The sequence below is a fragment of the Astatotilapia calliptera genome, chromosome 7 (genome assembly GCF_900246225.1).
Source record: "Astatotilapia calliptera chromosome 7, fAstCal1.2, whole genome shotgun sequence".
Lineage (NCBI taxonomy): Eukaryota > Metazoa > Chordata > Actinopteri > Cichliformes > Cichlidae > Astatotilapia > Astatotilapia calliptera.
The window spans coordinates 53,176,059-53,190,340 of NC_039308.1; the positions used below are offsets into that span (position 1 = coordinate 53,176,059).

The 14,282-nt window shown below is 41.3% G+C and overlaps 1 protein-coding gene and 1 pseudogene across 2 annotated transcripts; both read right to left on the reverse strand.

The window, feature by feature from the left end:
* Positions 1-158: 158 nt before the first annotated feature.
* On the reverse strand, positions 159-14,127 carry atp8b4 (ATPase phospholipid transporting 8B4). Of its 2 annotated transcripts, XM_026175600.1 has the most exons (19): positions 13,995-14,127; positions 13,763-13,851; positions 13,283-13,479; positions 12,971-13,179; positions 12,096-12,139; positions 11,842-12,007; positions 11,572-11,760; positions 11,274-11,389; positions 10,989-11,153; positions 10,794-10,905; positions 10,608-10,713; positions 10,310-10,451; positions 9,748-9,931; positions 8,839-9,062; positions 7,866-7,949; positions 5,605-5,838; positions 5,354-5,492; positions 5,144-5,274; positions 159-2,899 (listed from the first exon to the last, which is right to left on the reverse strand). In XM_026175600.1, the coding sequence occupies exons 1-19, from the start codon at positions 14,056-14,058 to the stop codon at positions 2,588-2,590; spliced, it is 2,907 nt and encodes a 968-aa protein (XP_026031385.1). In that variant the 5' UTR covers positions 14,059-14,127; the 3' UTR covers positions 159-2,587. The 2 variants fall into 2 exon arrangements, with proteins under 2 accessions (XP_026031385.1, XP_026031386.1); XM_026175601.1 differs by lacking the exons at positions 11,572-11,760; positions 11,842-12,007; positions 12,096-12,139; ... (2 more) ...; positions 13,763-13,851; positions 13,995-14,127 and having other exon boundaries at positions 5,593-5,838; positions 11,274-11,565.
* Positions 14,114-14,282, reverse strand: part of LOC113024956 (aromatase-like) — a 5,070-nt pseudogene continuing 4,901 nt past the window's right edge.

The following is a 14,282-nucleotide window of genomic DNA, read 5'->3' on the forward strand; positions in this document are numbered from 1 at the left end:
GGCCAAAATTTGCTTCCGGGGTGCATTCAAACATGTTCTTTTTTTTATTATGTTCTAATGTAAGATTTTGTTGAGAAGTCATTGTCTGTCTGCACATTTTTCTCATAAACAAAAAGAAAGCAAATGTGAGAACAACAACAACAACCAAAACAAACTTGTGCTGTATAAAATTCATCTATATTAAATTTTCAGACACTAACATTAAAAGGCAAACAAAACCCTCTCTCCATGTGCATCAATGGAAACGCAGACTGTTGGGGTTGTAAGTGTATTAAAGACATTCAAAAGGCTCAAATGCTGGATGTTAACTTCTGCACAGTAACATTTTTTACTTCACAAAAGAGCAGAGATTGTTGGAGGCTTAGAGGTCTATGCATCATATATCATATGCAAAAGAAATGGGGGGGGGGTGTTTCGTAGGACATAAAAGTGGCCCCTTTTACATGTTATTCGTGTAAAATGATAATAAAAAATTAAGTATGAATCAAGTAAATGGTTAAAATGCAAATCCAAATAAGTTTGTGAGCGGGGCAAGAGATGGTTTGGAGATGTGGAGGAGAGAGTGGTTATTTTATAATATGAAGCTGCCAGGCAGGAGGAAACGAGGAAGCAGGTTCATGGATGTGGTGGAGGAGGACATGCAGGGGGGTTGGTGTGACAGAGGAAGATATTAAGGATAGGCTGAGATGGAGGCAGATAATCTGTGGTGACCCCTAATGAAAGCAGTCGAAAGAAGAAGAACACTATGTGAGGGTTTTCAGCTAGGGGTATATCTCATTCTTTCCTTATGAATCCATCAATGGCAAAATGCTCAAACGCCTTTATTATATCATATTTTACCTGGCCTGTGTTTGCATCTCTTTTATGAACTACTTCAAAAAACCGATGGTTTAAGTAATTTTTTACATTTAAAACTTCTCCACTTATTCGATGTTTCTTTGACGTATGATCAAACCTCCCTTATTTCCATATGTCTTACTCAAGCCATGCATTTCAGTTTTACTTTGTCCTTAAATATACTCAGGCCAAATCAGAGATGAAATATTAAATAGAAAAGAACCGTCTTTAACAGAAATTATTAAAGGCACAGCACAGGGCAATGGATCTCAGAGCAGTGTCATTGTGGCATGCTATATGCCACAAACTGTAAAATATATTAAAAGTTTAAAATCTGTAATTTATTGTGCTTATCATCCTATTCAGCAGCATTAGTTCAGCATTTACAATACTTATTTTTTAAGTATTGGATGTATGTTAAGACGAAAGTGTGTTTCAGTGCATAGTTTTTAAAGATGATGCTTTTTGTACTTGTGGCCAGGGCGATCTTCCCTTTTGTAATTTACAAGCCCAGCCCTAAAAGAGTTGGGGCATTGTGTAAGATGTAAATAAAAACAGAATGCGATGATCTGCGAATCTCACAAACCCACACGATAAAACCTAGAAAGCATGTCAAATGATTAAACTGAGACATTTTACTGTTTGATGAAAAACATTGTTTCAATTTGATGACAGCAACATATTTCAGAAAAGTTGGGGCAACAAAAGTGTGGCTAATTAGGTTGAATAAGATGATTGGATATGAAAAAAACTGTATACAAATTGTGGAAAATTTTCAGGATAATGTTCCTTGATGTAATATCGCAAAGACTTTGAATGTCTCATCATCTACAGTACATAATATCATTAAAAGTTCCAGAGAATCTGGAGAAATCTCTGTGCGCAGGGGGTGAGGCCAAAAATTCTGCCACAGAAATCACTGCACAGTTTCAGAAATCATTGTGTGAGAACACAGTTCACTGTGCCATCGATAAATGTGAACACGATCTAGAAACGCTGCCATCTCCTCTGGGATATATTAAACTAGAGTGGGACAATATCCCAAAAGTTCAGCAGCTGGTCAGTTCCCAGATGTTTAAGGACAGATGCTACATTGTGATAAAGATGGCCATGTCCCAGCTTTTTTGAGATGTGTTGATGGCATCAAATTGAAAATCAAATGTTTTTCTTCAAATGTTTCCTGAGTTTAAACATCTGATAAGTTTTCTGTGGTGTATTGTGAATACACTATGGGCGTGTGAGATTTGCAAGTGATTGCCATTCTGCCGTTGTTTACATTTTATACATCGTTCTGACTTTTTGGGGAACTGGGTTTGTTTTTATTGCACAAAGGTTTGTTTGGTAACAGCTAAAAGTACTGAAAGGTCTTTATTAATCAGAAGAGGACATGCCATTATAATGGTACAAAACTGAGGTCAAACCGGGTTATTTCTGAGCAACTATAAATGTTTCTTTAACTTTCGCAATTCATGCAAATATTGTCATGAGTGTCAGAGTGAGAGTTTGCCAGTTTCTTTGTTCGTTTGGGAGTGGTTCCTTCGTTTAATTATGTTTTGGCTGGCATTTATAACATTCAGTGTTCGCACAACTCACACTTTAAAAAACAAAAATAACTGAGGTACATTTGTGTAGCTGATTTGAGCAAAGATTCACCCAAAATTGTGCTTGGTCTGCAGGATCCATGCATACGGTACCCTTTACTCTATGCAGCGTCTTAAACGTCGAGTTCAGTCTCCGTGCTTTTTTTGCTTCAAGTCTGTATTGCACTGTTGCTGCTTTCTGGTGCTCCACCTTCACTTTCAGGTGAGGCACAGGAAACTTCATTTTTCCTCTTTAACATGCTTTCTATCCAGCAGGAGCTGTGGCTTTGTGCTGTTCTTTCAGGGGAGCAAAGTGAAGAGACTGTGCTCCTCCTCATGTTTTTGCCTGAGGTAATCAGCTCGCCGAAGCCTTGTTGGTGGGAGAAGGCGTAGGCAGAGCGGCGGGAGCTTGTCCTGCGTACTCGCCTCAGGTTCTGTTCCTGAGGTCCTTGTTTCTTCCTGGACTGTTGGAGACGACGAACCTGCGGAAATACATCATGGAAAAGTGTGTAAATACACAACACGTGTATTAAATATAAAAAGTCCCCAATGTATAAAGCAAAGACCTAAATCTAATTTAGAACGTACAAAATATTTATTACCAAAGTATACACTATATTGCCAAAAGGAGGGATTAATATGATGTCACTTCACCCTTCTCAGCTATAACAGCTTGAACTATCTGGGAAGACTGTCCACAAGGTTTAGCGATGTTTATGGGAATCTTTGGCCATTCTTCCAGATGCACATTTGTAAGGTCAGACATTGATGTTTGAGAAGAAAGCTTGGCTCACAGTCTCCACTCTAATTCATCCCAAACATGTTATGTCAGGTGGAGGTGCAGGCCAGTCAAGTTATTCCACACCAAACTGGATCATCCATGTCTTTATAAAACTGCTTTGTGCACTGGCATGCAGTCATGTTGTAACAGGAAGGGGCCGTCTCCAAACGGTTCCCACAAAGTTGGGAGCGTGAAATTGCCCAAAATGTCTTTGTGTGCTGAAGCATTAAGAGTTCCTTTAACTGGAACTAAAGGGCTGAGCCCAACACCAGAAAACCCAACACCAAACTTTATACTTAAATTTATACCCTCAGATAAGTGCTGTTCTCCTGGCAACAGCATCAAGCATCACCCCAGTGTGTGTTACACCACTGCCTTTCGCAAGGGTCTAAAAACTGTCCTTAAGCAAATCTGAAGGCAACATGAAGCTTGGAGGTCTGTAGCGATTGATTCTGCAGAAAGTTGGTGACATCTGCGCAGTATGTGCCTCTGCATCCGCTGACCCTGCTCCGTTTTACGTGGCCTAGCTCTTTGTGGCTGAGTTGCTGTTTCCATCACTTCCACTTTGTTATAAAATTATATAACATGTATAACATTATAACATTAACTTTGTTAGAACTAACAGATGAAGGTACTGTGTAATGTTTAATAGCGGCAAAATTTAATGATTGGACCTATCACAGTACCATGTTGGACTTGACTGAGCTCCTGAGGGCGACCCATTCTTTCCCAAATATTTGTAGAAGCAGTCTGCATGCCTAGGCGCTTGATTTTATACACCTGTGGCCGTGGAAGTGATTGCACTCTTGAATTCAATGATTTAGTTCGGTGAGTAAATATTTTTGACAATATATTGTATGTAAAAGTGCTAATTCTGCAGAAACTCATATGATAAGTATAAGGTTACCAATACTGTAAACAGCATTTTACTGCTGCAGTTGGTTTGATTCTTAAGTCTACTTGTTTTAGTCGTAGAGGCTGGTTTACAGATTAATTTAAGGAGTCTAGAGAGGATATAGGGAGGATATGCTTCACTGATTTCTATTTATTATTTGGAATTTCCCTTAGTTATTACTTTTTATGAACAACCGGATAATTGTCAGTAGGCTTGTTTTGGGGTTTTTTGTAAAAAATCTTAATCCGGAGAGTTACTATTAACTACTGCTGTCAGATAAATATAGTGAAGTACTATTTGCCTATTAAATTTAGTTGAAGTATGAAGCTTCATACTTTACTATACTGACATAGTTACTTCCACCAAGTGTTCATTGTCTTGCTCAAACTTGCAGTTGCTGTAACTTCAGCTCCCTCTGAAGGCCTTAAATCCACATGGGGAGAAGAGTTGGGTATATCTATGTCAGATGACATTTGGTAAATTCCACACCACTCTGCGTTCACCACTCCCTATTAAAATTTAAAGTAGTTCATAGGGCCCATTTATCTAAATCCAAATTATCTAAGATTCATCCTGGCTTAGACCCTCGCTGTAATAGGTGTGGGTCTGATGATGCCAATCACACCCACATGTTTTGGACCTGCCCTGCCTTCGCACATTTTCGGGAGGAGTTTTTTGTACTCTGAACAAGGCTACTGACCTGAAACGGGCTCTTAACCCCCTATTTGCTCTCTTTGCTACAGTGGGGGAGGATGATAAGTATGTTATCGGGGCAAAACATCATTTGCTGTCCTCTGGTTGCCTCTCGGTTAGACGTGCCATTTTGGTAAGGTGGAAGGCTGCTGCCCCGCCCACCCATGTTCAGTGGCTTGCTGATCTCATGTTGTGTCTTAGTCTTAAAAAGATCCACTGCTCCATCCAGAATCATGGTGGCAAATTTGATCAAATCTGGGGTCTTTTTCTGACAAACTTCTCTTGCGTTAACCTTTTTTTTGTAAACTATCTACAATGTCTCAATAAAGTATTTTGAGTAACTTGCAGTTGCTGTACCTTGTCTGTCAACGTCGGGAAAAGATCCACTCTGAGGAACTTGACGACTAAGCCAGGCATAACACACACCACAGTGGTGAGCAGAACAACCAACCACACACTCTTCTCTGACAGACAGTTACGAGCCGTGCCTGAGGAGGAATAAAAGGAAATGCAATTTTCTCGTATCAACGTAATTTTCTTGCGCGGGCCACACTGAACCAGACTCACCGATAAATGGGAAGCTGCTCGGAAAAATGCCAAATAAGCCGTCGCTCTGCATTGCAAATAATATGGCAAAGTACACCATCAGGCTCCCCCATATGAAGAGGTGATTGACGGCAGTCCAGTAGTGCGTGTCGAGTCCGATCTTGGAGCAGACGTACATCAAACCATAATAATAAAAATAAGACCCTCTTTTCATTTAGCAGTCCTGTTTTGGCAGTATTTTGTGATATTTACAGTCTCACCTGAACACTTACAACAATGACCAAGGATGTTGCTATGGTGACGGCGAACGCCTGTTGGTCTGAAAAGGAGGAGCCGTCTTCTTTCACCATGAGAGGGAAAGCCCCGTAGGGAATGAAGAAAAGCAGGAATGACGTGGCAACCCCCTGCAGGGTGCACAGGAAAAACTGACGCTTGTTGAAGAGAAGGTTTTGCTGGCCGGGTTTGTACAGACTTGGGTAGCGAAGGCTGTTCTGGTCATTGACGTCCTTTAGAAAACAAACAAAGCATGAGTATGATATTATAGACTCTTTTGTTTATTTTAATAAGAAATAAATGATGGGAGGATAATGGGGGAAATGTTCTGCAGCAGTTTTATGACAAATGGTCAGTTAAAGCGGATGAGTGTAAAGTATACAGTGGCTTGCAAAAGTATTCCACATTTTGTCACATTACAGCCACAAACAGGAATCAATTTATTGGAATTCCACGTGAATGACCAATACAAAGTGGTGCACACGTGAGAAGTGGAACGAAAATCACACATGATTCCAAACATTTTTTACAAATAAATAACTGAAAAGTGGGGTGTGCGTAATTATTCAGCCCCCTGAGTCAATACTTTGTAGAACCACCTTTTGCTGCGATTACAGCTGCCAGTCTTTTAGGGTATGTCTCTACCAGCTTTGCACATCTACAGACTGAAATCTTTGCCCATTCTTCTTTGCAAAACAGCTCCAGCTCAGTCAGATTAGATGGACAGCAGTTTTCAGATCTTGCCACAGATTCTCGATTGGATTTAGATCTGGACTTTGACTGGGCCATCCTAACACATGGATATGTTTTGTTTTAAACCATCCCATTGTTGCCCTGGCTTTATGTTTAGGGTTGTTGTCCTGCTAGAAGGTGAACCTCCACCCCAGTCTCAAGTCTTTTGCAGACTCCAAGAGGTTTTCTTCCAAGATTGCCCTGTATTTGGCTTCATCCATCTTCCCATCAACTCTGACCAGCTTCCCTGTCCCTGCTGAAGATAAGCACCACCAGAGCATGATGCTGCCACCACCATATTTGACAGTGGGGATGGCGTTCAGAGTGATGTGCAGTGTTAGTTTTCCACCACACATAGCGTTTTGCATTTTGGTCTCATCTGACCAGAGCACTTTCTTCCACATGTTCGCTGTGTCCCCCACATGGCTTGTGGCAAACTGCAAACGGGACTTCTTATGGTTTTCTGTTAACAATGGCTTTCTTCTTGCCACTCTTCCATAAAGGCCAACTTTGTGCAGTGCACGACTAATAGTTGTCCTGTGGACAGATTCCCCCACCTGAGCTGTAGATCTCTGCAGCTCGTCCAGAGTCACCATGGGCCTCTTGGCTGCATTTCTGATCAGCGCTCTTCTTGTTTGGCCTGTGAGTTTAGGTGGACGGCCTTGTCTTGGTAGGTTTACAGTTGTGCCATACTCCTTCCATTTCTGAATGATCGCTTGAACAGCGCTCCGTGGGATGTTCAATGCTTGGGAAATCTTTTTGTAGTCTAAGCCTGCTTTAAATTTCTCAATAACTTTATCCCTGACCTGTCTGGTGTGTTCTTTGGACTTCATGGTGTTGTTGCTCCCAATATTCTCTTAGACAACCTCTGAGGCCGTCACAGACCAGCTGTATTTGTACTGACATTAGATTACACACAGGTGCACTCTGTTTAGTCATTAGCACTCATCAGGCAATGTCTATGGGTAACTGACTGAACTCAGACCAAAGGGGGCTGAATAATTACGCACACCCCACTTTGCAGTTATTTATTTGTAAAAAATGTTTGGAATCATGTATGATTTTTGTTCCACTTCTCACGTGTACACCACTTTGTATTGGTCTTTCAGGTGGAATTCCAATATATTGATTCATGTTTGTGGCTGTAATGTGATAAAATGTGGGAAAGTTCAAGGGGGCCGAATACTTTTGCAAGCCACTGTAAATTGGGATTAGGAACGCTAATCGCATGGGTTAAATTTAAGCTACAACCTACTGTAGGGTTAGACTTTTAGGTACGTCTGATGGGTTTATCAATCATGACACAGTGAAAGAGGTCAACAGTAATAAAATATTCACCTGAATGACTTGACAGTATCTTGAAAAGAAGAAACAAAATTAAACTATGAAACGGCTCTGGAGCTTACCATTAGAGAGAGATTACTGAAATAAGAAAAAGTTCGATTTTTGTGCAAATTTTTAAAATATGCATAGCCACATTGAAATAAAACTTAAGTATGCTTTAACTTTGTACAAGAGCTATTATCACCTGATCAAAAAGTCCCATCGCTAGTACTGGCAGCGATGTATAGACAATGTTGAAGAGGGTGATGAACCACTGGTCATACACAGTCTATGGAAAGTGGACATTTTGTTAGAGCAGGGTTTTTTCCAACCATACAGCACAAACATTCAGAAGAGCGAGAGGTCTCGTGCATGAAAATTTCTTTCAGCTCAATATCGGAGAGAACAAAGGGAAGATCAGAGCAGAGAGGAGGACAGATGCATCAAGGAAAACAAGACTGAACACAAGCTGGAAGAACATGGATGAAAGTCAGTGACATGGAATAGCTCACTGGTTTCACCTTATTTAGAGTCTATGGTACAATAAGTATAAAAGTACATAACATTCACTTTTTATTCTAAACAAAGGCAGTCTGAATCAAGTACAGTAGCAGTCTGAGCCTATACATTCATGACTACAGGATCACCTGAAACATCCCTAATTTTAAGAGCTATGTAAAAGTTTTAAAAGAAACCTTAAAAGCAGAGAGGGTGTCTGCCTGACAAAGTGCATAGTTGTGCCTGATAGCTGAAGGCTCTGCCTCTTCTACTTTTGAAAACTCTACACAGGTAAGCCTGTCTGTGCTGGTGTACCAGGAGAAGGTTTGACAGACTGTATTGTCCCCGGTTGTGAAGACTGTCCCCCAGCAGGGAACACTTAGATTATTTCTTCGGCTCACCACTCTTCCTTCCAGACAAAGTGAACACATCTCCTTCAACTTTAGTCTATTAGGAACAAAATGGACTAGGTCTGTTCCTAAATTAGATAAAAGACACTCCTGACAGGCCTTGTGGCTTCTACAGAGTCAGAAGGAGACACATTTACTCCAGTGGTCCTGAGGTCAGCCTCCGTGACCTCACCACAAAACCAGACCTGACAGTTGGCATGCATAATTGATTTAACACAAACATAAAAAAAGCTTCAAATATGCTTGAAGGCTTCATTACAGTTTTCTTACCTGAGCTGAGAAGCCGCAGAAGAAACCGTACCAGAAGTGCACCAGGGTGAAGGCGAAGTTCTTGTAGAAGAAATATCCCAGAAAATTACACATGCGGAAGTAAGACCAGCGTCCGTGAACCAACAAGAGCCTCTGCAGGTACCGGAACTGGGCAAAGGAGTAATCTGAGGCCAGAACAGCCTGCATCCCCTCCTGTCCGCTGATCCCAACACCGATGTGAGCAGCTGAGTAAGACACACAGTGTGTGAAGCAATGCCCTTCATAACTGAAATATTTGTCATTACAAACAGCTGACAAGATTCTGGAAATATATTCACAAACATCATTAAATAACAGTCTGGACTGAGTTTTTTTTTATAAATGAAGAAATGTTTTTACAACCAGCCTCTTACGCAGTGTGTGGCTGGTTGTAAGGTGTTGGGGTAAGGGAGGTAATTTCACTATTGTATCGTATACCCCAAAAAAATCTGTTAAGCAGAAAATATGAACAAACTGAGTAAGTACTCAGCAGTTTGACTGCTTAATTCATATAATATGATTCAAAAAGTTTATAAAAATCTTTCATTGATCCTTGTGCCCTGTGGATGTGGGCATTCTCATCCTGCAAGAGAGTGCTCCCTGTGATCTTTAACCATGCCAGCAAAATTTCCCTTCGAAGCATAACAGAATTTCCAGCTCCCCTCAGGTTTTTCCTTTAATTTGTCACCTCTGGCAAGGCTGAAAATTCCCTCTACACACACGTGAACGGAGTCCTTGGATGCAGAAGAGTGTGCATCCACATCAGTTTGTGATATTTTCTTGAGAATTCCTGATATTTCTTTTCAAGTGTTTACTTGTAAATGTTATACTTCACTTTGTAATAGTAATACATACTACATGCACGCCACACGTGGATGATCTGAAACTTACTCTTGATCATGCTGACATCATTGGCTCCGTCTCCTATGGCCAAGGTGACAGCTCTCTTGTGCCTCTTCACCAGCTCCACCACCTGAGCTTTCTGCATCGGCGTGACGCGGCAGCAGATCACCGTTTTACATAGACAGGCCAAATCCAACAGGATGTGCTCCAGCTGGGGCTCCAGAGCGTGAGCCTGAAGGGCAGAGTACCCACACCACACCTATTAAATCTATCATTACCGCGGTGTAACATCAACCCCCTGCGGAGGGGACACTAAGCAACATCCCTGTGTGCATCACGCACTCTGCCCTGGGCACACCAAGAGAGCAGCTCGCGTGCAAAATGATGTTAATAAAATGCTGTAATAGAGCCGAGGGCAGAGCTTATTGTAGACTTTGTTCAGTTGGCAGCAGGCACAGACGCAGCAGACTCATCAAAGAACATCGGAGCCATTTAGCAAACAGTGTGAAACCAACGGGCATCAGTAACAAAACAAAAACAAGTGCAGAAGTAAAAATGAGCATTTAATTAAAGGCAGTCTCCGTGAAACCACTTTTCATTGTTATCTTACCAGACTGTGTCCATTGATAACTAAGGCATACTCTGCAATTATAGCTTCTTCAAACACAGAATCGTCTGCAAACGCATCCGTCTTCTCAACATGTCCTGCACTGCTCACGCAACTCAGGCCGAGGATGTGCTCTTTGGCGCTCCTGAGGATAGATGCAAGGCAGTAAAAGTGAATCACACCAGAATTCTCTTCAAGAAGGCTTTTTAGCATTTTAAATCCACAGACTTTCTATAAATGGGACATTTAATATTCAAAGAATACCACCCTGAATGTGAATTAAATGCAAAAAATGTGTCACCTGAGCTGCTGCTGCACATCCTGCAGGGTGTGGCCGGAGATAACAAACACCTCATTCATGTCATCTCGCAGCATGTTGCAGGAGTAGCCAATGTTCATTGCTGTCTCTAATGAAATTAAACAGTTTACAGTCGTGTATCTTTCCACAGACAATCCAGCCAATATTAAAGTCATCATTCACAGGTACCTAGTTTATCTCCTGTAAGGACCCAGATTTTAATGTCAGCTAGATTTAGGCAGGCGATGGTCTCTGGAACTCCCTCCTGAAGTTTGTCTTCAATCGCCGTGGCTCCTAGAAGCTTCAACAAAGTCAGCAGTGAGTCAGCAGGACTAAATGCGATCGATTGCTTTAGGAGTGTAAACAAAAGCATGTCAATTTTACCTTCATGCCCAGTTCGATCTCGTCGTAAAGGACAGCAAGCTGATCTTCGCGATTCTCTATTACAGTGCTGGCAAAGAGAAGCCTCTTCATCCAAACTTTAAAATAATCTTCATCGAGGTCTTTGTAGGACAGAGCTAATGTTCGAAGCCCTTCCCCAGCAAATTCCTGCATGAAAAACGATGGAAAAATAAACATCTGACTAAGAGAATAAATCATTAAATCTGCAATCCACAGCGCAATTATTTACAAAGGAGACATTATGTTATCCACTGCGATAACACCTACACTAAGGTGTTCTGAGGTAGTGTACATGAGGTTTTCACAGGATGGATCCAGACGTTCGAAAATAATCGTGTCAGCGCCTTTGGAGTAGAGTTTAATCTGGCCTTCTGGGCTTCTCACTATCAAACAAGACAAAGCACAGCAAGAGGAAAAATAAAACATGGATTATTTGGCTGTCAACTAAATTGTCAGTAGATACAAAATAATCAGACATGTTGCCTCGTGCTGCTATTTCGTAATTATTGTCCACAGAGTTTCATGATGACTACTTGTGTGTTGCTTTTATAAGTGAAGACCTAACCAATGACACTCATTCTCTTGCGCACGTTGTTGAAGTCCAGTATGGCCAGAAGCTGGTAGGTGACGGTTCGTCCCATCTCACACAGCGTGACGGTTTCTGGGGTTCGCGCCCGGAAGACAAACCCAAAGTTTCGCGCCGCAGTGACCAGCGCTCCCTCATCAGGTGACTGTGCCTGGTACACCAAATTTCCTTCATTTGAACATAAACACATCAGTGAATCAGAGTTATTTGAATTATTACAGCTACAGTTTCTGGATCATGTATGTTTACCTTCACTCTTCTCCTCTGGCATGACAGTGTGACACAAAGCCAGCAGCCTGAAAAACTCCTGCACTGCAGGATCCTCCATTTTGATGGCTTCAACCAAGCTGCTGTCGTAAAACTTGAACCTTCTGTCGCAGAGAGGGTTGAAGGAAAAATCCACGCAGGCTGTTTTCTGAGACATTAATGCACCAGCACAATGATTGTGTCACATCTGTTTCACTAGAAAGAGAAAGAATTTCTGCTTTTTTCAATCTGCTCACCTCAGTAATTTCCACCTTCTGGTCAAATTCATCATAGACATCACCTAAAAACATAAAAGTAACAATGGCAGTTTTATTTATATAGCACATTTGATTATAAGTGAACACAGTGTGCTTAACAAAGAAGAGAAAAACATAAAAACCTCTGCAGGTTTACAATTCCCCCTAACTCCTTAAAGCCTGAACCATGAAATAATTGCCAGAAAATTCAAGTTTTTAAAAAATGTTGTTATTTATTGCTGAAAAACATATCATGCAATCTATTTCTTTTCAAGGGAGGGGAGGGAAGATCTCACTCACTAATGATGTAGAAGTCTCAAAAACCCATGTTTCAAATATGATAGGCGTTAAGGGGTTAAAGCACAAGCACTCAGCTATTGACTGAAGGCCTGTGTGGAAAAAAAGGCTTTGAGCCTGTTTTTGAATGTAGCCGCAGATGTGATTGATCACTGATCAGCAGGTAGCTGGTTCCAAAGAACAGGAGCGCGGTAAACGAAAGCAGCCTCAGTGCACTTGGATCTGATTCTAGGAACACTTAAAGGGAGATAGCTCTAACTGGGTTATAAACACCGAACAAGTCGGAGATGTGGTGGGAAAGGCGAACAATCGAGAGCTTTATCATTAATTATTTTGTCAAAGATTAAGAAGTAATTGCCTCTGTAGTTGGACCTGGCTCCCAGCATTACCCCCGAAGTCTGCTACAGTAAATTTGACCAAACAATTTTAACATTTTAGGGTGAACAAACTAAAAAAAGCAAAAAACATTTAGGTCCCATGCTTAACTGTTCAGCAGTTTTTGTTGAAGAGTAGCCCAATTTAACTGAGAGGCTAATTAGCCCAGTGTTTTAACCCGATGTAGTACTAAAGCTCCATACCATACATCTGTCCATTAATGGAGCACTTGCTGAAGACCATGATGTTCTGGGTGAGCGTGCCTGTCTTGTCAGAGAAGATGAACTCCACTTGGCCCAGCTCCTCATTCAGGGTGGTGGTGCGAGCTTGGGCTGCAGTGCCCATCGGGCTGTGGTACATCTTCCGGTCCCAGTTAATGAAGTGACTGTGACCAAGTCGCAGGACTTCCACACTGATGAAGTTTTATTGAGCAATACAACTATTTACCAACTTCCTAGTCAGTGTGACGGGCTTAATTTGAAAATGACTTTTACGACGACTGCATAGGTGCTTACCTGACATACAGCGAGATGGGCACAACAGTGTTGAGGATGATGATGTAGGACCAGAAGGTGAGGAATCCAGAGAACACAGCGCTAATCTGGAACGTGTCCCACGGCAAAAACACTCTGAAGTTTGTGCCGACATACGTTTCCCAAATAGTGTGTCCAACTGCCAAAATAACTCCCATACAAATAAGGAAGGCGAAAATCTGAAAAAAAGACAAGAGTACATATTTTTGTTCCCAAAGATGCATCAAATAAAGTGGTATGTTTTATATGCTTATATGAGCATATCTGTAGTAAAAGGCACAAAATGTGACATTTAAAACCAGTGAATGTAACTCTGGACTGCCAGCTTTTAAAGAGAAATTTATCATTTATGCAATTTATTTACAACTAGAACGGCTGCCTATAAAATAGCCAACTAAGCCACAATCATCAGCCCATGCTAGCATCGTAAAATGCAAAGCAGAGTTACAAAAATCAGCCTACCCACAAAACCAGAGTGTTCATGAGTTTGTCGATACTGGTCCTTTTCAGTTTCGTCCTTCCACAGTTCTGCATCAGTTTGGTTTGTGAGCCTGTTGGGCAGATGTGCAAACAACTGTCAGTGTTGAAAGAATATTAATAAGACTGTCCGTGACCTTTCCATCGAGGCAAAGAAGAAAAATATAGACGCAGCTAATGGATGTGGAGAATAAAACCATTAAAAAGCAACTATTACCAGCAAATATGACCATTCCAAAGCACCACTCAGTGTTTCTGAGTACACAGCCCCGCAGAAGCATTTTTTCATTATCCAGAGGATATTTATTGCCTTTCCAGTATAATGTTCCAGTAAACCTATCCAGCTTGTTGTTTGGAGGCTCACAAATGACTTCCCCTGAGGAACAAAGGAAGAAAAAGAAAAAGATTCGTCAGCCATGACTGATCAAACCGTCGCAAATAATTAGATATAAGTAGACAAAAATGAGAGAAAATGTGAAGATAAAAACTTTGGCATCATCTCACC

Excerpts from the sequence above, each read along its gene's own strand:
- atp8b4 (XM_026175600.1), bottom strand. The coding sequence starts at position 14,058 with ATGCTTCTGCGGGGCTGTGTACTCAGAAACACTGAGTGGTGCTTTGGA. Across the intron at positions 9,932-10,309 it reads TTATCAATGGACACAGTCTG|GCTCACGCTCTGGAGCCCCA; the intron begins GTAAGATAACAA and ends TCTGCCCTTCAG. Across the intron at positions 7,950-8,838 it reads TCTGCGGCTTCTCAGCTCAG|ACTGTGTATGACCAGTGGTT; the intron begins GTAAGAAAACTG and ends CACTTTCCATAG.